The 23,817-nt window shown below is 39.2% G+C and overlaps 1 protein-coding gene across 1 annotated transcript in view; it reads right to left on the bottom strand.

Moving 5' to 3' along the window:
• GRIP2 (glutamate receptor interacting protein 2) overlaps positions 1-23,817 on the bottom strand; it is a 179,593-nt gene that overhangs the window by 117,914 nt on the left and 37,862 nt on the right. The window contains exon 2 of the mRNA XM_051970539.1: positions 9,060-9,140. Coding sequence (XP_051826499.1) covers positions 9,060-9,140 — 81 coding nt within the window. The remainder of the gene's footprint in view (positions 1-9,059; positions 9,141-23,817) is intronic.

The raw sequence follows: 23,817 nt of genomic DNA, 5'->3' as shown, positions 1-23,817 counted from the left end.
GTAGTAAATTCACTTGCAAAGAAAACGAGCTGTCACCTTATGCTAAAGGCAGAATTACCTGGTGTCAGAGCCAAAGGATGGAAGACATTGATTTTGGCCCTCAGCAGAGCATTTCCCAGAGAGGAAAGGGTCACCTGCCAGAGAGCTAAATCTTTCCTGTCTCCAAGCAAACGGTCAGCAGTTTGTACCACTGCTGGGGAGGGGTGGGCATACGGGGCTCCAAGAACTGTCTATCCTGGCACTTTTCAGAGTTCTCAGCTGAGCCCCATCCTTGTCAGAGACTGCAGAAAGCCTGTACAGTTAGATCTTGGCCTCCATCTTCCAAGTTCAAAGCTTAAAATATACGTATGTGTGTGTGTGTGTGTGTGTGTGTGTGTGTGTGTGTGTGTGTTACACACTCCCAATTCCTATCCTATCCTCCATATAGGCTATAAGGAATTCACCCTGGCTCACATGCATTAATGACCACAACGATTTTACAGGACACTAACTCTTGGCCATATATGTTCTCCATGTGTACATTCTAGCAACCAAATGCCCTTCCATACAAGCCCCCACAGTATGTTTCTCTTTGAGTGTCCCTATGTGCTTTCAATCCCCTCTGATACTATATGTATTTATAAGATAATGACCTCAAAGTTTATGAAGCACATTATTTTTTTTTTGGGGGGGGGAGATGCTACTTTTCTCACTCTGTCATTTCATAAAGTGTCTTTGGTTTGAACTGTGTCTTTAGGCTGACTATTAAGGATATACACATTGGTGGGGGCTCATTATCTGTGGTGTTTAGGTGAAATGAACCCGAGGTGTACTTTGAAGTTAGGAGTAGCTATCCACTAAGGTACCTGACCTACAAAATGAACTTCTAATTCTTGATTAAAAGAAGTCAGTCTCCAAATCTCTTTTTCCCCCCTGAGGCAATTGGGATTAAGTGACTTGCACAGGGTCACACAGGCAGGAAATGGTAAGTGTCTGAAACTAGATTTGAACCCAGGTCCTCCTGACTTTAAGGCTGGTGTTCTATCTACTGCATCACGTAGCTGCCCCTCGGTCGCCAAATCTCATTTCTATTATTTACTATGTTTGTGATCTTGGAAAAGTCATTATTTTCTCTATTTCCCCTTCTAAAATGAGGATACCTTCTAGCTCTAAACCCCATGATCTTGGTTCCCTGTAATCTGCTTGTCTACCTGTACTGGTGATCTCAGATTATCTGTTCCTTTCTGCCTTACTCCAGCACTTATTCTTTCCTTTTCCATCTTTAGATTGAAACTTAAGAATGGATCTTCTAGAAATTATTAATAAGGGGCTGCTAGTCCAGCTCTAGTTTTGTCGTAGCTTGAAAGTGACCCAGGATTCTCAAAGAGGTGTACACCCAAACAAAAGACACATTAGCGTCCAAGTGTGGAGCTATACACTTCCCACATACAGATATTCACAGAAACATACAAATATACAGAGGTACATACATGCTGACTTTCCCAAGCCTCATATGGAGGCCTTTTCTGTCTCTGCTCTTATAATCTGAGTGAGGACTCAATGGATATGGTCAAAACCATGGAAAGATGTTGACATCTCAACAGGGAAGTTCATAACTCTCACCTAAAAGTTCTGACACACTGAGCTATGTGAAAATAAACAAATCTAAAATGCAAAAATCTAGTCTTGGCCTTGTGCCAGAATGTGACCATGCTTGTGGCTGGGCTAAGAAGCCCAATCACCAGTGGCAGTACCAGTGACCAAAATTGCTAGGACTGTTTAGACCAGTTGGTTTCCTTCTGGGGAGGTTTGCAGGCCCTCAGTAGGGCTTCACTTCAAGCCTCAATGAGCATTTGCAAAGAGAACTTTTCTGGCCTGGGGAGGGGGGACCTTGCAAAGAAAGGATTGGGCCTCTTACCCCGGAGGAAGCACACTACACCTGGAGCTCAAACCCATTACCTTGTGAATTCCTCTTGTTTATTTAGGCAATGATTCTTGGGCTAAGTACTGTTGGAATCCTTACTAACTGCTAAGTAATTAGAGTTGATCTAATCTTACAAGAAGTTGTTTTGGCCAGAACCTGAAACAAGGTACTAAGTAGAACTGATTAAGACAAGGCTTGTGTTCACACCTTTACTCACTGGAGTCCACAAGTATGCTAGCTTCATAAAGTACACTTTCTACACCTCCCTTAAAGCTCATTGGGCCAGAGAGCACTATGGGAGAAAACCCATAATCCCATTCTCTCAGAAGAGGCAGATAAAAGGCCAGCGATGAGGGATCTATGGCAGAATACATTTTTTCCTCTTGGCTGGCTGATCGCGCTGGACTCGAGAGGAACGACTCTGGTGCAGAGAACACTTTTGACGGATTTCAGTGGAGCTACGCCAGAAGCCCTCTCTCCGCGGCAAGTTGGTGGCTGGGCTCCCCAGAAGGAGATAAGAGAGACCTTCCATCTCTGTCTTGGTTGGAGGCAGAAGAAAACAGAGGCAGAGGCTAAAGGACAGAACCTTTGGATTTGGAGACATCCGAAGGGCTCTAAGCCTCTAAACCGTCTGTGCTCTGAGAAGAACAAACTCCAACATTTGAACTCTTAACAAAGTACCCCATGGCCTGTGCTCAACCATAAACACTTACCTAATTTGTAATGATCTTTGTTCAAGGTCAACTCACTGGCTTTCAAATCCATTATTTGTTTGCTGCACATGTGTAATTCACTCAACAAATAATTACTCATGAGTAATGTTGGAGGGGACACGGGAAAAACTGGGACACTGATGCATTGTTGGTGGAGTTGTGAATGGATCCAACCATTCTGAAGAGCAACCTGGAAGAGCTAAAAAAGCTATCAAACTGTGAATACTCTTTGACCCAACAGTGTTTCTACTGGGCTTATATCTCATATATCCCAAAGAGATCTTAAAGAGGGAAAGGGACACACAAGTGCAAAAATGTTTGTGGCAGCCCTCTTTGTTTTGGAGAATGGCTAAGTAAATTATGGTATATGAATGTAATGGAATATTATTGTTCTATAAGAAATGAGCAGCAGGATGATTTCAGAAAGGCTTGGAGAGAATTACATGAACTGATGCTGAGTGAAATGAGCAGGACCAGGAGATCATTGTACACTTCAACAATGATACAGTATGAGGATTAATTCTAATGGACATGGCCATCTTCAGCAATGAGATGAACCAAATTAGTTCCAATTAATCAGTAATGAAGAGAACTAGCTACACCCAGAGAAAGAACTCTGGGAAATGAATGTGGACCACAACATAGCATCTGCACTCTTTCTGTTATTGTTTGCTTACATTTTTGTTTTTCTTTCCAGGTTATTTTTACCTTCTTTCTAAATCCAATTTTTCTCATGCAACAAGATAACTGTATAAATATGTACACATATATTGTATTTAACATATACTTTAACATGTTTAACAAATATGGGACTGCCTGCCATCTAGGGGAGGGGAGAGGGGAGAGGAGGGGAAAATTTGGAACAGAAGGTTTCGCAAGAATCAATGTTGAAAAATTACCCATGCATATGTTTTGTCAATAAAAAGCTATAATAAAAAAAAAACAACAATTACTCAGCACATCTCATAGGCAAGTGTTCAGTGAGGAGAAGGAAATAGGGTGCAGAGAGGAATGATGCTAAAAGCCTGTCCTCCAGGATGCCTCAAGTGATGGAGGCAGAAACATTCCAGAATAGTGACACAGACACAAAAGAAGTAAATAACGAGTTAAAGACAGATGTCACAAGGCCAAACAGGAGTCACTGCCCAGTGAGTACAAGAGGTAGTAAGTAATAGGAAGTAATAGAAGGACATGAGTGAGGGAGGTTCTCAGTATGGGTTGGGGTAGTTGGATAAACTGAATTTAGTATATATTCTCACATGTACAACCATTCTCACACGTTATTAACACATATTAACACATAATTACAAGGAACACATAATACTAGACTGACTTGTGACATGTACTAACTGTAATGATGAGCAAATCACTTAACCTTTCTAAAACTCAGTTTCCTCATCTGTAAAAACAAAGAAAAAAATTGTATTTCTTACTTCACAGTGTTATTGTGAGAATTAAATGAAATACTGGATGGAAAGTTTTGTATAAACCTTAAGACATTACAAAAAATAGTACATAAAAGGTAATTATAAAAAATGTTACATTTTATCATAAGAAAGAATAATACCACTTCAGTGATCTGATATTGGAAGGAGGACTTCACATGTCCAAAAAGTACCTTTTCCAAGTAACTAAAGGGGTTGCTATTTTAACCATTTGGGATGAAATTCTTTGGAAAATTTATTGTACATTATCCAACTGCTATTCTAGGTAAGGATCTCATCACCAATTGACTTGCTGGAAACTAGGGATTCTAAAGTAAGCCATGGAAAAATATAGCATTATAGACATGGGAAACAGCCTGTCCAAAGATATGAAATATGCCTAGTTTAGGAAATAAGCAGGCAAATTTGGCTGAAGTATAGAGTGAGGGGGAAAGTGGTACACAATAAGCCTAGAAAGATGGGTTGGAACTAGATTGTAAAGGGTTTTAAAATACTGAATTGAAGAGTTTTTACTTTAATCTAGAGAGAATGGGAAGTCACTGATGCTTCTTGAGTGAAGCAAAAAATAGACCTTAGGAAGATGATTTGGGCAGTTATGTAGACTTTTTATTATGGGGGGAAAGCTAGGTAGCGCTGCAGTGAATAGAGAGCCAATCCTGTAATCGGGGAAAACTCGTCTTCCTGAGTTCAAATCTGACCTCAGATACTTACTAGCTGTGTGACCCTGGACAAGTCACTTAACTTTGTCTGCCTCAGTCTTCTCATCTGCAAAATGAGCTGGAGAAAGAAATGGCAAACCACCCTAGTATCTTTACCAAGAAAATCTCAAATGAGGTCATGAAAAATCAGATAAGACTAAAGAATGACTGAACCACAAAATAACTTTTTTGGAGAGCAGGAGACTAGAAATATGAGTCTAATTAATTAATAGGGTACTACAGTAGCCCAGGTGAAAGCTGAAATGGGAGTGTGATGATATGAGTGGAAAAGAAGAGATAAATAGAAAGATATGCTTTTGAGGTAGAACTGACAGAATTTGGAAACTGACTGGGCATGGGAGGGTGAGGGGAAAAAGAAGAACTTAGGATGACTTTCAGGCTGTAAACATAGGTGACTATATTATAGGGATCTCCATAAAAATGGAGCAATTTGAAGGAGGGATGGGCTTAGCAGGGACCATTTGGTTCCATTTGGGACATCCAATATGGCAGGCAGTAGTACTGTACATACCTCCTCGTTAGCTCCCCTTTCTATTCCCCATCAGCCTTTAACTATGCTCAACCTGAGAATTCTCTCTGGGAAATTCTCACCATCTTGTTCCTCTTTTTGGTTCTGAGCTTCCAAGCATCGCCAACAAAAATCATTCTATAATGCTGATTTCACTTACCACAAATCCATGCTATCCAACTCTCAACAGACAATTGCTATTCTTCAATAATCCTTCTTTATTAACTCCCTATCCTATTCCCTATGACTGTTTCAAGCCTTTTATCCTTTTATTATCTTTTTTCATCCAAGGTTTAACCTTCTGCCCTATCTTCTCAACACACACACACACACACACACACACACACACACACACACACATTTCCCATATGTGCAGCAGATAACTTAGCCATAGACTCACTGACTATCCCTCCTCCAGCTTATCTCTTCCCTGGACCTTCCCAGATTCCTTTTCCACTATGGTGTAATGGAAAGAACACTAATAAATTCCCAGTGAATGCTTGATGTGGTCAGATGAGAACTCCATCTCTCCATCACTCTCATATTTCTATGCTACCTCTTCCTCCACTGGGGCAACTCAGTGGTTCAGCAAATGAAGCACTAGCCATAGAGTCAGGAGAATCTGAGTTCAAATCTATCCTTAGATACTTATTGGCTGTGTCATCCTGGGCAAGTCATTAAACTTCTGTTGCCTTAATTCACTGAAGAAGATAAAGGCAAACCACTTCACTACTTTTGCCAAGAAAACTTCATGGACAGTGCTGACATACTATAATTATGGGGTCATGAAGTGTTGGACACAATTTAATGACTCAACAACCACCACCTCCCTTGCCGACTCTATTAGACACCATAGGTAGGTACATGGAAGATTATCTTCTAGATCCTGCTCTGAGACTCTCAGAAACTATCTTACAGGTGCTGAATTGTCATGGAGTTCTTCCTTTCATCTCTTCTTCTCTGGTCTCCCCAAATGAGCTAAACACTAACATTAACGAGATTCAGTGGTGTGGGATCAGCTGTTAGAAGTGAAATCTGGATTGGTTGTCTTTCCTTGGTGTTTTGTCCTATTCTGTTCTTTCTGCCCCCATTCTTCTCAACAAAGTAGTTGTTTATAGCCAGAAATGCCACCTTCATGGCTCTCCCATATCCCTGCCTCATGAAGTTCCTCCCATTCATCAAGTCCAAGTTCAAATATTAGCTCTTCCAAGAAACCCCATCTGGTCCCCCAAGCTAGAAGGCAGGCTTGTTTTCTCCAGTATTTCATGCTAGGCATCCTGCCTGACTTTCTGGTCTAGACTGTGATTCCATCTGTATAGGTAACTCTTGATCAGGAAATACTCTCATGTAGATATGAGCAACTCTTATGAAATGTAGGAAGTTGTCTGGGAACATAAGATATTAAGTGACCTAGTCAGGGTCACATAACCGGTATAAGTCAGAGGCAAGACTTGAATCTAGCTCCTCCTGTCTAGGAGGCTGGTTTTCCATCCACCGTGCTACACTGTTTCTTCCATGACTCTTAATGTTTTATGTGTGTATATATACACATAATGTCTTATGTGTGTATGTATCTATATATATCTATATATGTATCTCTCTATATATACATGTATCTATATAAATGTGTGTGTACATGCATATATATATGTATTTGTATCTATGTATATATATCATGAATATATCATGGGTATCTACGTATATATATTTACATACACACATATATGTACATATGTATGAAATAATTTTATTATATATACTATGTGCATCATTAATATTTGTGTACAAAAGGATAACGATGTAGTCTTACTGATGGAGTATTGGATTGGACTGTGTGGTGGCTTTGTGATTCTCAGCTAGTCATTTAACTTCTCAGCCTTAGTTGGCTTCTCTTTAAAATGGATATAATAATAGCACTTCATAAAGTTGTTGTAGGAATCGGGTGAGATAATTTTAACTTCACAAACCTTAAATATCTTTCTCTCTTTGTGAGTTATTATTATGATTCCCTCTCATCCCCCTTTTAGAAGCTAGGAATAGAAAACTAAACTTGAAATCAGGAAGCGCTGAGTTCAAAACAAGCCTCAGACACTACCTAGGTGACCCTGGGTGAGCTCACTTAATATGTTTGCCTCAGTTTTATAAATTGTAAAATGGGGATAATAATAACACCTACCTCCCATGTCACATGAGACTAGATTTGTGAAGCGTTTGACACACAGTGGCACTTAATGGATGCTTGTCTTCTTCCTTTTAGATGGAAAGTAGACAGCGATTGTGCCATTTTTTCATCTTTGCACCCCTAGTAGCTAATGTACAAGCTTTTACATATAGCCATTTAATAAAAAGTCTGTCCAGTTGAAGTAGAATTAAACCATGGTTAAAGAACTACTATATTAGGATAGGAGTCCAACAAGGACAGATAGAAAGTAGAAACAGACATGAAGATTATTCCTTATGTCCGGCTGTATTTTATTTTCCAACCAGGCTAATCTCAGTGACTCCAGTTCCATCTCTTCAGCCTGGCTGGTCATGTCCTCATCACACTGTCATTGATAGGAAGTAAGAGTTTAGTGGTGATGTTACCAGATTTGGAGGCAGAGGGCCTGATTTCATACCTGGGCTCTGCTCCTTATTCCCAAAATGCCCTGGAGTAAAACATTGAACTTTGTGAGCTTTAGAATCCTCAAGTGTAAAATGAAGAGATTGCCCTGGCTGACCTGGAAGATCTCTCCAATGGCCCCTCCAATAAGAAGGGTGAGCTCCATTTCAAAATCACCTCTTCTGTGCTTTCTGTGCTTATCTAGTTTTGACCCATCTTTCATCTTCACCCTTTGCATACTCCCTGACTATTAGCTGTTAGAATGCTATAAACTCTGATTACAAAGTCCTCAGGCCCAAGTCTATGTGGAAAAAAAGTTTAGCAAATATTGCCAAGTAAATGCTTTTTTTTTGCTGATCTAGTGACATTGAATCACCATTGCTCGAATCTATGGTGTTCTCGGTGCCCAAACCTCGGGCAGCCTGGCAGCAGCCCAGGACATAAGGCCTCCACAGGAACACCACATCTATAGTCAGTCAATAAGCATTTATGAAGTGCTACCATGTGTGCTAAGTGCCGGGGATTCAAAGAAAGGCAGAAGCTGGCCCTGCCCTGAAGGAGTTCATAGTCTAATGAGAAACAACATGCAAACAATTATGTACAAACAAGCCATGTACAGGATAACTGGGAATAATCCACAGAAGGAAGACACTGGAAAGAGAGATTGGGAAAGGCTTCCTAAAAAAGGCAGGATTGCAGGAAGAGGTGAAGAGGAGGAGGGAGAGCATTCCATGCCTGGGGGACAGTTGGTGAGAACACAGAGACAAAGGCTCCAGGAAAGACAAGTCTTACCATCTCATTGTTCTCCTGGGTCATTGGTTCTACAATTGCCACACTGTGAACCAAACTCTATCTACCATTACTGAGAGGTTGATTCTGCTCTTATCTACTGCCCACAAATAGCCTCAGAACGGGGCAAAGGTTGACGCAACCCTCATGGAGAGATAGCTGATGATCGCTGCCTTCCCAGCCCCCCAGTTCTGTTACTCTGCTTCCTCAGTGTAGTGACACTAGCCTGATTTTTTACAGCTCTGCCTTGACTCTCAAAGCTGTGCAATCACTCAGTCTCCATCCTACTCCGTCTTGGACCTTCCTTCTTGGGCCAACAAAGTCTACAAAGGCTCACTGATGAAAGGAACGGAAGTAAACAGGATGAAGGAACTCATTACCTGGAATACTTTGCCTTCGGCAGACCAGGGCTGTGTCTGCGCCACCTGAATCTTTACTTCCCTTTGAATAAGGACCATCATCTATAAAAGAGAAAGAGGGAAAATGGGTTGAATACAACTTTCATTTCTAACTGGGCTCCCCTCTTCTTTGAAGAAATCATCTAGTCCCATATCCACGTGACCTCAGAATGCATTATTTCATGCCACAGTTTCGGTTTGGTCCTTGGAAGAGATGGGGGATTATAATGGATTTATTTCCCTCACATTTAATTTTCCTAGTGAGAGCCAAGTCTGTCATCCTTTAAATCAGGTGAATAGGGGAAAGACATAAGACCATCCCTGGAGTAAGATATGCCGAAAATAGCACTAGAATGAGAATAGAATGAGATGCCGGTCTAGAATCTAACTTGCTATGTTATTTGGATGTAGAGAAGGGAATAAATGGCCCCAAAGCTTTTGTCAGGGTCAGCTTTTCCCTATTTGGGTCTGAGTTTACTGGCTTGAGGGATCTCTAAAGCTCTATCTAGGAAGCAGGAATCTGGAAGACTCATCTTTCTGAATTCAAATCCAGCTTCACATACTTATTAGCTATATGACCCTGGGTAAATCACTTACCCCTATTTGCCTCATTTTTCTCACTGAGAAAATGAGCCGGAGAAAGAAATGGCAAACTACCTTTGCAAGAAAAACCCAGGTGGGGTCAAAAAGAGTTTTAAGTGATTGAACAACAATAATAAAGGTTGAAGGCAACTCTGATATTTTGTGATTCTCCTTAAGTTTTAGCCCATAATTGTGGTGGTGGGCTTAAGGATGAGGAACAAGCTAGAGATCATTTTCAAGAATAGTTTTACACATAGACCCAATAGATAGCAAGGTATGTAGTGACTTGAGGAGCATAAAAAAGTTTCCTTGTCCAAAAATATCTCCCTTCCTGCCTCCCATGATGCCTAAAATCTCACTATTAGTGGGAAATCCATTCCTTTGGATCTTTAATGCATTCAGAGTCAACAAATATCCATTAGGCACCTGCTATGTGGAAGGGATTATGGATGGTTACTTGGGATACAAAAACTTCAATATAGGGCTTGTCCTAAAGAAGCTAGAGGCAGAGCAGAAGCTGCTATTTCTGCCATCGACTGGTATTTGCATAACATTTTGAAGTTTACCCAGGGTTCTGCTTTATATACATCATATCATTTGCTATTCACAATCTGCCCTGGAAGGTAAGTGCTATCATTATCCCCATTTTACAGATGAGGATTAAATAATTTTCCCAGAATCGTTGTAATTAGTTAAGTGTCAGAGGCAGGATTCACACCCAGGTCTCTTAGTCTAAATTCAGGCATCTTTCCAAGACACCATGCTACATGAGCACAGTTAAGAAGCATGGAATGGGATAGAGCCAAAGAAGATATGAGATTCTCTAGAAAAAATCCAAACAGGAGGAGAACATATTCAACCGGAGGGATAACTTAATGGTGAAAATAGCATTTAAACTGAGCTTTGATGGAAGAGCAAGATTCCAAGAGATAGTGAAAAGGAGGGAAGCTATTCTAGGTGAGAGGGATGCTGCTTTCCTTTCCCAGAGTCCCTCAAATCTTGCTAGAAGTGGGACCACCTTCAGTTCATTATTATCAGCTTGTAGTTAGGACTAGCTGACAGTTACTTGAGAAGAAGACCCTGGGAGAATGAGAAGCAGAAGTGTTTAAGAGTCAGAAGGTAATGAGAGGGAAAGAAATACACCAAAGACAAATCCTTCCCAGGCTTCTCTTTGAGGCTATTTTTTTAATTGTTGAGGTCATTTGTTTGTTTGTTTTGAGACTGTGTCTGCCTGTCTCATCCATGTTGGAAATGCTATGGCCACTGACAGACTGCTGATAGTACAGAAACTTTGACCCTAGTCCATGGATGATCTGAGCAGCCTAACATACTCCCTCCCTCCCCCACCACTCTTAGAGGGCCTCAGTTAATTCTATCCTTACTGAAGCTTAGAACTCCTGAGCTCAATCTATCCACTAGACCCAGCCTCTGCCAGTAGCAAGGATTATGGCCCTGGGCCGCCACATTCAGTTGACACTGATTTCTTTTAAAAAAATGTTTTGCGGATGCACTCTTTTTATCTCAGTCACTTATGTACCCCTCCCCAAAAGGCAACCACCACCACCACTACAAAACAATCTTTTCCTTGTAGCAAAGAAGTACAATTCATAGGATCATATGCTAAGAGTTGAGAGGCATCGAAGAGCCCAAATGGTCCAACCTCCTTTTTCCAAGATGATGATCCAGCTAGAGAAGTACATGACTTTGCCATGATCATATGGGTTGTAAAATTGCAAAAGAATCAAAGCACTGACTATCTATGAAAATGCATGGCTCATTCTGTTCCAATTATCTGCCATCTCTCTGATGAGGGGAAAGAGATGTTCTTCACCAGAAATGCACCTGCAGATTGTACATTGGCCTTCTGATATCAGATAGGGGTCTTCTGGAAAGAGCATTTGTCCATGGCAGAAGACATGGATTCAATAACCACCAACTAAATGATCAGGATAAGTCATATCACTTTTTTGGCCCTCAGTTTTCTCAGCTATAAAATGGGGATAATAATTCTTGTCCTTCCTATCTCACAGGGTGGAGGTGAGAAAGGTATTGCATAAATCTTAGGTTGCACCAGAAATGAGAGCTTTCCCTACTGCTGGCTCCCTGGGTACCATCGACATGATGAACAGTGGATAAATCAGTTTAAGACCAATTTTAACTTTAGTACTAGGTATGCCAGTAATTCCTCATATGCTAATGATAAGTCAAAAGATTTTTCCTCTGGGGTCTTTTCCCCTTATCAAGGGGAAATTGTTATCTAATAATAACTCATGATTATAATCTGATGATAATACCCCATTATTTCATTGCCTTTAAAAAGAGAATCCTAATAAAGGTGTTCAAGATACTTTCTCATATATTTTCTACTGGGAAGCTCAGAACAGCCATGTGATAAATAAAGACAAAGTAGGAACGATCAGTCCCATTTTACAGACAAGGAAGCTGGGGCCCAGAGAAACAATTAAGTGACTTGTTCATGGTCATCCCAATAATCACTCCAATGGTCCTCTGATTCCTGGCCCAGTGCTGCTTCCATAGAGGCCAGTTTCTGAACTTCATTTGAATCCCTCCAGAGCACTTTAATGAGGCAAGATCATCTGTGCTGATGTCAATACAGGGCAATTCCCTGATCCAGAAAGATCTCAAGAGAGACCAGCAAGTACTTAGGCATGCCTGGAACATGGTAAGCATCTGACAGGAGGCCAGGATAACTCTGGAGAGCTGCTAAAGCATGGCTACCAATGGGCCTGCCAACCTAGGCTAAAGTGAATTGGAAAGGACAGAACGGGGGGGAGACTGGCAGGAAAGCACCATCATTCATCCCAAGGAGAGAACACCAAGTTTGGAGTCGGGAAAACTGGGTTCAAATTCGTCTCTGCCTGTGCAACCTTGGCCAAGGCATTTAACTTCCTAATCCAAAAAATGGAGAATGTAGGGAAATAGATGAGGTGACTTCTAAATCATTTTTCTGGCTCCAAATCTATGACCTTGTGAGCTTAAGTCCTATCTAGCTGTAAAGGTTTCAGAGATGGACCATCCCAGAGAGAAATCCAGTAGGGTACCACCTGATAAAGAAGAAAGGTTGCCATGGCAACAGACTCCACAGAAATGCAAAAAAAAGCCAGGGGGATGCCTATAGATTTACAGTTCAAAATCAAATACTTAACAAGTATTTAGCAGCAAGCTTTCTGTGACTAAATCACTGGTGAATTTTCTTGAAGAGGAAGAGAGAAAGAGAGAGACAGAGACAGAGATAGAAACAGAGACAGACAGAGACAGGGAGACAGATAGAGAGACAGATAGAGAAACAGAGATAGAGAGACACACAGAGAGAAACAGAAACAGACAGAGACCAAGAGTGGTTCATAGAACTACATTGTCTGATGATTTACTGACTAATCTGGTTGAGGAAGAAAGAGAGGACCAATTGATCAGAAGCATACAAGAGCTTCTGTCTCTATAGATGTGTAAAGTTTTAAGCAAACCCATCTTGGGCTAATCTTACAGTACTCTCTGCCCCTCATCCTTAATTCCAAATGGCCCCGTAGTCTTGTTTCTCAAATATGATATTCCACTTTTCCTTTTACCAGGTAGGTCCCCAAGCCAGAAATGCTCTCCTTTCTCACCACTGCAGAATCTCTAGTTTTCTTAAAAGCACAGCTCTGTTGTCCTATAAAAGAGAGACCTTTGTTGCCCTTTCCAATTCTTAAGTTCTCCTTCCACAAAAATTTATTCTGTATTTACTTTGTATATATTTTGCATATGCTGATCTCTGTTCATATCATCAAATCAAGTGAGTAAACATTTATTAATAGCCTCCTATATTCCAGACACTGTGCTAAGCCCTGGAGATACAAAGAAAGGCAAACATTCCTGTCCTCAAGAATCTTAGATTTTAATAGGAGAGTTAACATACAAACAACTACATATAGGTAGATGTAGTTAAGGTAATTTGGAGATTATCTTAGAGGCAAGAGCACTAAGAATGCAAATTTCTTGGGGGCAAGACCTATTTGTTTCTGTCTTTATATTTCCAGCAACTAGCACTGAGCTTAACACAGAAATGACACTTTTAGAACTGAATTAAATTGAATTTAGAGCTAGATCCTTGGGAAGGACAAAAGATTCCTACAAAATACCCAACTGATCTGAATAATCTTTAACACTTTAACTTCTAACCTTTTATTTCCTTCAAACCTAAACATGGCAATAGAACAAGGGCTCTGAACGTTTTTGTGTCATGGATCAGCATTCAATGCAGAAACCTAGAAAGGGATGAAGGGGACAAGGGATCATTAAATTCCAAACAGAGGAGTCTATATTTGGTCCTAGGGAGAAGAGGAAGCCACTGGAGTTTATTGAGTGTTTGTTCAATAATGAGATGTACAGCTATTGATGCAGAGGTTCATCCCAACCCATGTGAGGGTCACTCACAAAAGTTCTATTCATAGCAGTTTGGGGTTGGGAAGGTGAAGGGAGAAATCATTTAAGTCCATCCTGTTTCCAGATCCCCAGTGACCTCTACTTTGTGACTGATAGACAAAGTAGCCTTTTAAAATATTAATGTTTTATTTTTATTCTGAACTTAATATTTATCAAATATAATGGACATTTGTATATACAAATACATGGAACTTCAGTTCTCTATAATGTATAGCTTGCGTAATAACCTATAAGTTTCACAACCTCTAGGTTTCAAGGCTATACTGCTTGTCTGATCTGTATTTTTTGTCTCTCCACTAAAGATGCCTCAATTGAGGGGAACTCCAAAACTCTTTCTCTTTCTCTCTCTCTGATTTTGGGGGGAATGCTAAGCTCTCCCCTGAGAGACCCACCTCAGAGAATCAAGATAAAGTGGTTTCATTCTGTTATCTGGGTGGGACTGGTTGAGTACAGGACCACTCTTACTTAGCCTGAGCTGGAGATTCTAACTTTATTGAGTTGGAGATTAGTCCACAGACACTCATTCAGTTCTAAGATTTTCTATTATGACTCCAGCTCAAACTTTAACTAGCCTTCATCAAGAGCTACCCCCAGCTTCTAGCCAAGGTTTCAATTATAAAAAGAGGCAACTTGGGACTCATTCCTTGCAGAGGACCTAACATGCTATGCCAAGGAACCTCTCTCTCCCCTTGTCATAACCTGCAACCCTCTGCCCGCTGAAATGATATTCTCCTTCAGTGTTACTCCCTCTTTATCTCTCTTACCTATTTCCCTAATAAGACCTTATTCAGTTTCTCTGCTAGGATAGGATTTTTCTGTTAAAAACTTTATATCCCTCTGTCAGGACCTTGCCACCAAGGAATTCAGTCTTTCTAGCAAAAGCTGACTTCCAATGCCAATAATAAATCTCTTTTGCCAGTTTTACTTTTCAGGTTTGTAAATTCATTTGCGAAGGACTTGCACTGCCAGAAAGGGTTCCCACAACTCCCTGCCCTGTGCTGAACTTCATCATTTGGGATCACAACCCTAAACCTCATTACAATGAGTTATTTTTTAAAGAATTGTCTTTTACAAGTTCAATTGTGGACTTCCTCAGACTAGGATTGTCTTTTTCCTCTCTTGGTATCCTCAACACTTAGCACAGTAAGTGGCTTATAGTAGACACTTATTAACTTATATTAACTTGGCTTGACTTGTAATACATAAGCATGAAAGGCGAGTATATGACATAGGCTCAAGATTAGGGAGAGAACCTCATGGTAGGATTAGATCTTGTTAATATTATAAAGTTGACAGAGTATATCTTTGATCTTTCCATTTGCTTTCCCCTTATAATGGAATTTTCCAGGATTCTTTTGTTTCCTGTTCTTTCCTTCTCAGATCATTTATCCATGCTGAGATTGAAATGACTCATAATACCTTGTAATGTGGGCACTCCCAGAATCCTGATCCTTCCATAAACATAAACTCACAGCACTAAAAAATAAAGTATTAATGGGGAAATGTCTGACATCCCCAGGAAGTAGAAAGGGGATTGGAAGGGAATAAGCATTTGTATAATATCTACTATGTACAGTGCACTGGCTAAGTGATTTTTACAAATATTATATCACCTTACCTCCCCAATAATCTTTAGAGGGAAATGCTATTATTGTCTCCACTTTAAAGATGAGGAAAGAAAGTGAACAGAGAACATGAATTGCCTGGGGTCTTTTGGTTGGGGAAAGGACTTGAAATCATAGTACAAATTTCATTTATATCTAAAGCCACATCCATTTGAGAGAGATTTTGTTCTCTCTTACACTTGTCAAATCAGTCCTATAGATAACTGAGCAGGAAGAAAAGAGCTGTGGAAACTGTCACTTCAGAGAAATGTTTAGAGAAGGAGGACAGTAGAGCTATGTGTATGGTTTACATGGAGTGGAGGTGCGGAGACCATAGGGCCATAGATTTAAGCTAGAAGAGGCTACTTAATCCATCCTCTTTATTTTACCTATTAGTAAGTTGAAGCCCAAAACATTGCCCCAAGTTCACATAAGTAGCAACTGGAAAAACCAGTTCTGACTCCAAATCCAATATTCTCTCTGTTTTGCTTTTTGCCTTGGGGCTACCACTTTTGTTGAATGTGAACATTTAGTTTGAAGAAGCTAAGTCTATAATCAGTCCAGCACTCTGCACCACTCATTGCCTTGGTCACTCTCCCATCCTGTCTCTCTTCTTATAATCACATAATCTATTAAATGCCAATGTTTTCTGCAAGGGTACATTCACAATGGGGAAAATCAAATAGCTATTGTCAAGAGTCCCAACATGGACACCCACCTCTCTTCCTCTATGAAGCTGTTTCCTATAAATCATCATTTAAAAAGGACAGAAAAGGAGCCTCTGAATCAGGGCTGATACTGGCTCATTAGAAGTGGGGGTTCTGAAAAATGGGGCTTTGGTTCTCCACCTGGATTTTTCTGGCCTTTGTACTTGCACTCTCCATAAATTGGTGAATAAAGGAACTGGCAAAGTTGGTTTTACTGGACATTCAAAGACAAGAGACATTGTTTTATGGATCATTTGGTCATGTCACATCTCTATGTTCTTAATAAGGGGCCACAAAAACAACGACAGTTTATCACCAATATCCCTTGCAGAGAATGAAAAAGCCGAGAAATTTGATAAAGATGTCTTTTAAATCCTCCAAATTAAAGCAAGATATACTTCAATACTTGGTAACTTGAATGCAAAAGTGAACATACATGAACATACCAAATATCTAGAAGATATTGTTTAGGAGTAAGGAGAGAGACTTTAGTCTCAGAAACAATATAGAAGCTTCACATCTATACAGTATGACCATTTTCTTTTTGAGAATGTCCATAAGATATTAGGCATGTTAACACAAAATAATGATGTCAATTATATTTTAATATACCAGAAAAGATTGATTGCTGATGTAAGAATAATTCTTAAATCCTAAATTTTAAAAAGTCTCTACTTTTTTAGGATAAATTAGTGCAAAAGCAGAAGAATAAAAAACATGAAAACATATGGCACATAATAAAAATGACTCTCTTGGCCTTTTTAATCAAGTTATTAATGATGGAAAAAGGTGAAATGAAAAAAGGAATAACAATGTTACAATGTATGAAAAAGTTAAATTAATTGAAATAAATTATCCAAACAGAGAGATCAAAAAATTTTTTTAAAAAAGGCTGTCTTAGTCAGCAAAGAACTTATTTATTCCCCAAGCAGAAAGATAAGTCACTTAAGACTAACAGTACTTTAGAATATAAATTTAACTATAAAATTTACAGTAGAGGATGTAAAAGTATGGCTCACAAAGACATCAAAACATTGCAAAGGCTAAAATAAGTTTAAAGAAAGCTTACAAGATACTCAATAAAGCAAAGTTAGCCTAAGAATATTTACAGTTGTCATTGGAAGAATGACCAACAGACAAAAGATGGAAAAGATCTGCATGAATTTTTATAACAAATTTTGCCATCAAAGGTAGAGTTAATTCATTTGGTTTCTGATATCACATCCCAAAGATCATGGGGGAAGTGAAAATGACATCAAAGAAAAAATATGGAAAAACCAAATTTACAAATCTTCCCAAATACAACTGTGTGCAATGAGATTGTAAAGATTCCAGGAGAAGGAAGTGATACCAAACTGGGAGAAGAATACAAGTATCCTTTTCTCCCAATTCATTATTCTTAGAAACCCTTAGTTAGGATGACAATTGGAAAAGGTTTCAGTGAAAAATAAAAGTTCAGTTCTGCCTATGGGAGGAAAAAAATCTCAGAACTTATTGTCAAGAAATATTTACCTAGAAAATTACACTCTATTGACCTACATACCTATTTTCCTGTCTATATAAACTTTATATGAAATGACTTACACATGCATTGAGGACATGAAGGAATTTAAAAAGAAAATTACTATCCTTTTGTAAGTGAAATTACATAATAGATGACATTTTTACCATTTCACAATTAACAAGATCCTACTATGATTACTTTTTTGTAGATAATGAAAAGAATCACCGTGTTTGGCAGAGCAAAACACAGCCTTAAAAGTTCTCCTCCAATATGATGTCTTCTATGTACTTATCAACTTCATAAAATATCCTTAGAAGATATTACAAGATAGTTTATTTTTTGATGATTTTCTGATAATTAATATCAAACAAGCCTTAAAACACTTCCCAAAAGTGTTAGCCAACAATGATAAAGAATATCCAGCCAGGCACCAAGTCAAGGAAGGATAATCTATACTAATGAGATCCTTCAGATATTCCTGTCTGAAGGGTCATAAGGGTGATTTTATCAAACTCCTGAATACTGTAGAGCATCCTACAATAAGTCACTCAAAAGAGTTTGGCTTAAGTATTCAAACACAGGAAAACCAAATAGATAAAGAATGCTTAAAATTCAAATTATACTATGAAGACATGAAGTTAAATGAGCAAAATTCCACTCCATCCATATCTACCTATCCATTTATCTCTATCTTTCTGTAGCTTCAACTATCTTTATCTCTATCTGTATCTATTTATCTGTCTGTCCATCTATCTTTCTATATTAGATTCAGCCAATAGGCAATAAGTTGAATGGGTAATTTATAGAGTCCATCCATATAAATATATGTAAGATATATATAATATTATGTTATATATATAGATAGATAGATATAGATAGGCATCTATATCTATAACATATAGATATAGATCGATCTATATATATATATATATAAAAATAAAATTTATCTATCTCTTGGATACTGCAAATGGTCAATGATTTGGGTGAGTAACCTATACAGTCTATCTATAAGTATACATGTAAATATATAGATATGTATATACAAATATATATATATATATATATATATATATATATATATATATATACACACATATCTAGCTGTCTTTCTATTTCTTAAATACAACAAATGCTAAATGGATTAGGTGGATAACCTATAGAGTCTATCTATATACATATACATATACATATGTATACATACATACATATATACATATACATACATATACATCTAGCCATCTATCTCTTAGATATGGCAAAAGGACTACGAGTTGGGTAGATAATCTATAGAGTCTATCTGTAAGTGTATATGTAAATATGCATATATAAATATACATCTATCTATTTATCTATCTGTCTATCTCTTAGATACAGTAAATGGTCAATGAGTTGAGTAGGAAACCTACAGAGTCTATAAGTGTATATGTAAATATATATATATATAATATATATATATATATATATATATATATATATATATATATATATATATCTTAGATACAGCAAATGATAAATATTTTGGTTCCAGACCCGAAAAAAAGGAGAATGGACTAAAAAGCCTTTGGCAAGTAAATGCCTCTAAGCATCTCTTTGAAATCAAAACTTCTCTTTTGAACACCAGGATTCTTCCAATGAGTTTGTATAGTTGTGAGTCATGCTCACTGCTATCTCCAAAGAATTAATGTTGATCATCACCCCAAAGAAAATGGAGGGGTGTGTTAAACATGTGAAAAGACTGCAACACACTTCAAAAAAAGAAAAAGGATCAGGAAGGAGAAGCAGTGTAAAAATATGTCATTTAAAAACATAGGATAGAAAAAGTCATACATTTGTAAGTAGTGAGAGAAAGGGAAAATTGATGAGCAGCCCACATGTTCTACAGAAGTCACGTCCCTCCCAGCATGGCAAGAGGACCCTCTGATGGGATGGATTAAAATACTACAGAAAGGGCAGGATGGAGGCAATCTGCATCCTTACAGAAAACATCCAAAGTGGTAAAATCACAGATTTATTTGAGAGTTTGTCTCCTTCCTCCACCCATGATTGTGTGCATCTCGAGAAGAGTTTTGTGCTTAGGACAGTTAGAGGGTACAATGGATAAAGCACCAGGCCTGCAGTCAGTAGGACCTGAGTTCAAATGCAGCCTCAGACATTTAACACTTCCTAGTTGTGTGACCCTGGGCAAGTTAGTTACCCCTAAATCACATGCACAGATTTATGTAATGGTTTGGGCTCTACATTGGTGAGAGTCTAGGCACATAATAGCCAGTGGTGGGCCAGGATTGGCTATGTCACAGGAGCACTGACAGCCAAGTCACTAAAGACATCTTCTTGGCCCTTCCCGGTTCCTTAGAAGTTTTTTATGCTCACAGTCACAGTACCTTCATAGACAGAAGTCATAAGACCCGGACAGAGACTTTTGTTGTTGCTGTGTGGTTGGATGACTCTATGTAAACCCATTTGGGGTTTTCTCGGCAAAGATAAGGAATCTGCCATTTCCTTCTCTACCTCAGTTTACAGATGAGGAAACTGAAGAAAATAAGGTTAAGTGACTTGCCCAGGATCACACAGCTTGTCCTGAATCCAGTCCCAGTGCTCTAGTCATTTAGCCACTTAAGTTCCTCTTTGACATTAAGATAAAAATCACAGAAATCTAAGGACTTATGGGGAGTATTTATTTTAGATGAGGAAACAGGACCTTAGCCATGAAGGTCATAGTTAGTTAATAGCAGAATCAAGACAAGAATCCCAGTCTCCTTTTCTCCCAGTCCAGTACTTTTGGAAAATCAGGGTGAAAAAGATTGCAGTAAGAAGCAAGAACTCAGCTATCCCAGTCTCCCTGCATAAGCCTTCTTCCCTTCCCTGGGCAATTAACTCAATAATGAATAGCCGGGTACCCTATTGAACCTCTCAAAAAAGTACATATCATTAATTCTGCCACGGCGTGTCCTGCTGTTCAAATGAGCTCGCTCCCTACCCTTTCTCCTTCCCTTCTTTGTCTGGGGGCCAATGATGAGCAGTGGGGTTTCTGCTCAGTCCTTTAGCAGTTATGTTCGATTAATCAAAGAGTCAGCTAAGAAAAGATATCCTGCAAGTCATCGAAATGTCAATTTCCCTGATTACTTTTTAGAGCTGGTCTCTTTGGAGCAATTGAGACTCAGTGCTTCTCTAAATTCTTCCCCAAACTTGTCACAAGATGTCAGGGCTACAAGGGACCCTAGTGGTTAGAATAACAACAGCTGAAATGTAGGCTGCGTGACACAAGTTTTACAAAATGTTTTCTAAATATCATATTATTTAATTCTTACAATAACAGAATGTTTTCTAAATATCATCTTATTTAATTTTTACAATAACCCTGTGGGGGAGGCTCTACAGACATTACTGTCTCCATTTTAAAAATGAGGTTTAATCTAGCACATGTCTAAGATTACCCAGCTGATAAATGTCCAGGTGGGATTCAGACCTTACCCTCCATTAATGACAAGTTCAAAGTTCTTTCTGTACATGAGAGTGAAAACACTCTCAATCGTCAATTAATCCATCAAAATAGCATTTGGTAAGTGCCTACTATGTGCCAGATACTGTGCTAAGTGTTGGGGATAAAAATAAAGGCAAACAATGATAGCCCCTGCCCTCAAGGAAGTCACCAAGTAGTGGAGGACCCAACATCCAAACAGTGATGGGGTCATCTCCAAAAGAAGATATTAAGATCAAGAGAACTGGAAATGGCTTATTATGGGAAGTGAGATTTCAGCATTTGGGGAGGAGGGAACACCCCTGTGAAGACAAGGGGATGGGGAGTGAGTGGAAACAACTTGGTTGAATGGAAGATAGAAAGGATAAGGGAAGAGCCTGGGGATGTGAGTTGGATTTATTTGTTGGACTTGTATCTTTCTCTGTTAATAGGAAAGATCATTGGAGGGTCCTCAAACTTTTTAAATAGGGGGCCAGTTCACTGTCCCTCAGACTGTTGGAGGGCTGGACTATAATAAAAACAAAAACTTTGTTTTGTGGGCCTTTAAATAAAGAAACTTCATAGCCCTGGGTGAGGGGGATAAACGTCCTCAGCTGCTGCATCTGGCCCACGGCCCGTAGTTTGAGGACCCCTGGGCTATTAATATTTGAATATACTATACTATTAATACTTGAATTCTCTGCCTAAAAGTTTTACTATTATGAAGAGAGCCCCCTCATTTTTGGGTACCACTATGAAAATCACAGATGTGAATGACCTTTGAAAATAAGAAACCTCATGCTAACTTATAATATTATTCTTTACTGAAAGAGAAACTTATTGGCCAAAAAAATTGTTAATTCTTGAAAACACATTTTCTTATAGCAATAAATACGATTTTCTCTCTCTCTCTCTTTCTATATATATATACAATAGCTTTATAACACTTGGTCTAAGCCTGTATCCAGAGCATAATACAACTCAGCACTTCTGTATTCCATTCTGACTGACCACTGGTAAAGAGATTTGGGTGTGTAGAGGTACTATGCAATTGATTGCTTGTCAGTAGGCCTCAGTCAACCTGAAAACAAGCATTTTGATGCAGAACTTTTAAGATGTATAATCACAGTTGTCCTTAGTCATAAATAGAGCTGGGAAGCTGCCTATATAGAATAATTTCAAGGTCACTGAGCAAAAACTACTTGCCCCCAAATCTTTTCTTTAGCTGCCTGCTGGCTGATGTCTGACATTCTTTCACTGGAGGACAAAACCTTTCCTCAGGAATAGATAAACCTGAGAATAGAACTTCCCTTAGCATAGTATCTTCAATCCTCTTTCTTGAAAAGTAGATGGGAACCCAGAGACTAATGCAGATGTAGGAAGAACAGATCATTTCCTGAGAGCAGCCTGAATGGGGAGAGGGGAGAAAGATCACTAAGGCTCTGGGAACCTGCTATGGGAAGGCAGGAAGAAAAGAAACACTTGAAATGTTATTTTTTTAAATTTATGGTAATGAAAACATCAACAAAGAGCCTCTGAGTCACTCACTCCGCTACTGATAAGGCATGCTCCCAGGCAGGAAGGGTGGCTCATCCCAGGACTGTGTTTACACTGCTGCTTCAGAAGCTCAGGAAAGGGGAAATAGGGATAAGCTCCAGGGCTTAGTTTTCAAGGCATCATATAAAGCACTGGACTAGATTGGACTTTAAGAGACCTTGGCTCTAACACTTCTTCATTAAGTGATGTTGATCAAGACTTTGTCCCTCACAGAGTATCAGTATCTCTGAAAGCTGATTGGGAACCTGCACTAAGTCTTGAATCAAAATGGTAAACCTCCATATGGGAGCCAGGGGTATGTGTGGGAGGGGGGAGCCCTCTGTCCAAGGTGGAAGAAAACTGGAAAAGGTTGGAAATGGAGTAAGTCATATCTCCTGTGCTGATCAGCAATTGGATTGGGTCCATGGTGACATTTCCCACCTGGTGAGATAAGAAGGGAGGAAGGAAGGAAGGAAGGAAGGAAGGAAGGAAGGAAGGAAGGAAGGAAGGAGAGAGGGAGGGAAGGACGGAGGGAGGGAGGAAGGAAGGAAGAAGGAAGGAAGGAAGGAAGGGAGGGAGGGAGGGAGGGAGGGAGGAAGGAAGGAAGGAAGGAAGGAAGGAAGGAGGAAGGAAGGAAGGGAGGAAGGAAGAGAGGGAGGAAGGAAGGAAGGAAAGAAGGAAGGAAGGAGGAAAGAAAAGAAAAGGAAAGGAAAACAAAGAGGTTTGACTAGATCAAAGGTTCCTAATCAGGGATCTGTGAGTTTAAAAAAAATGTTTTGATAAATCTATTTCAATATAATTGGTTTCATTATAATCTAGTGTCTTACTTTATTCACGTAAAAATCTTATTTTGAAAAAGAAGGTAAAAGGCTTCATCAGACACTGCCCAAGAGGATCATGGAAAAAT

Source organism: Antechinus flavipes, chromosome 1 (genome assembly GCF_016432865.1).
Source record: "Antechinus flavipes isolate AdamAnt ecotype Samford, QLD, Australia chromosome 1, AdamAnt_v2, whole genome shotgun sequence".
NCBI classification, from domain to species: Eukaryota; Metazoa; Chordata; class Mammalia; order Dasyuromorphia; family Dasyuridae; genus Antechinus; species Antechinus flavipes.
Note: the sequence above shows the minus strand (reverse complement) of the source record. Positions and strands in the feature narration are given on the sequence as shown.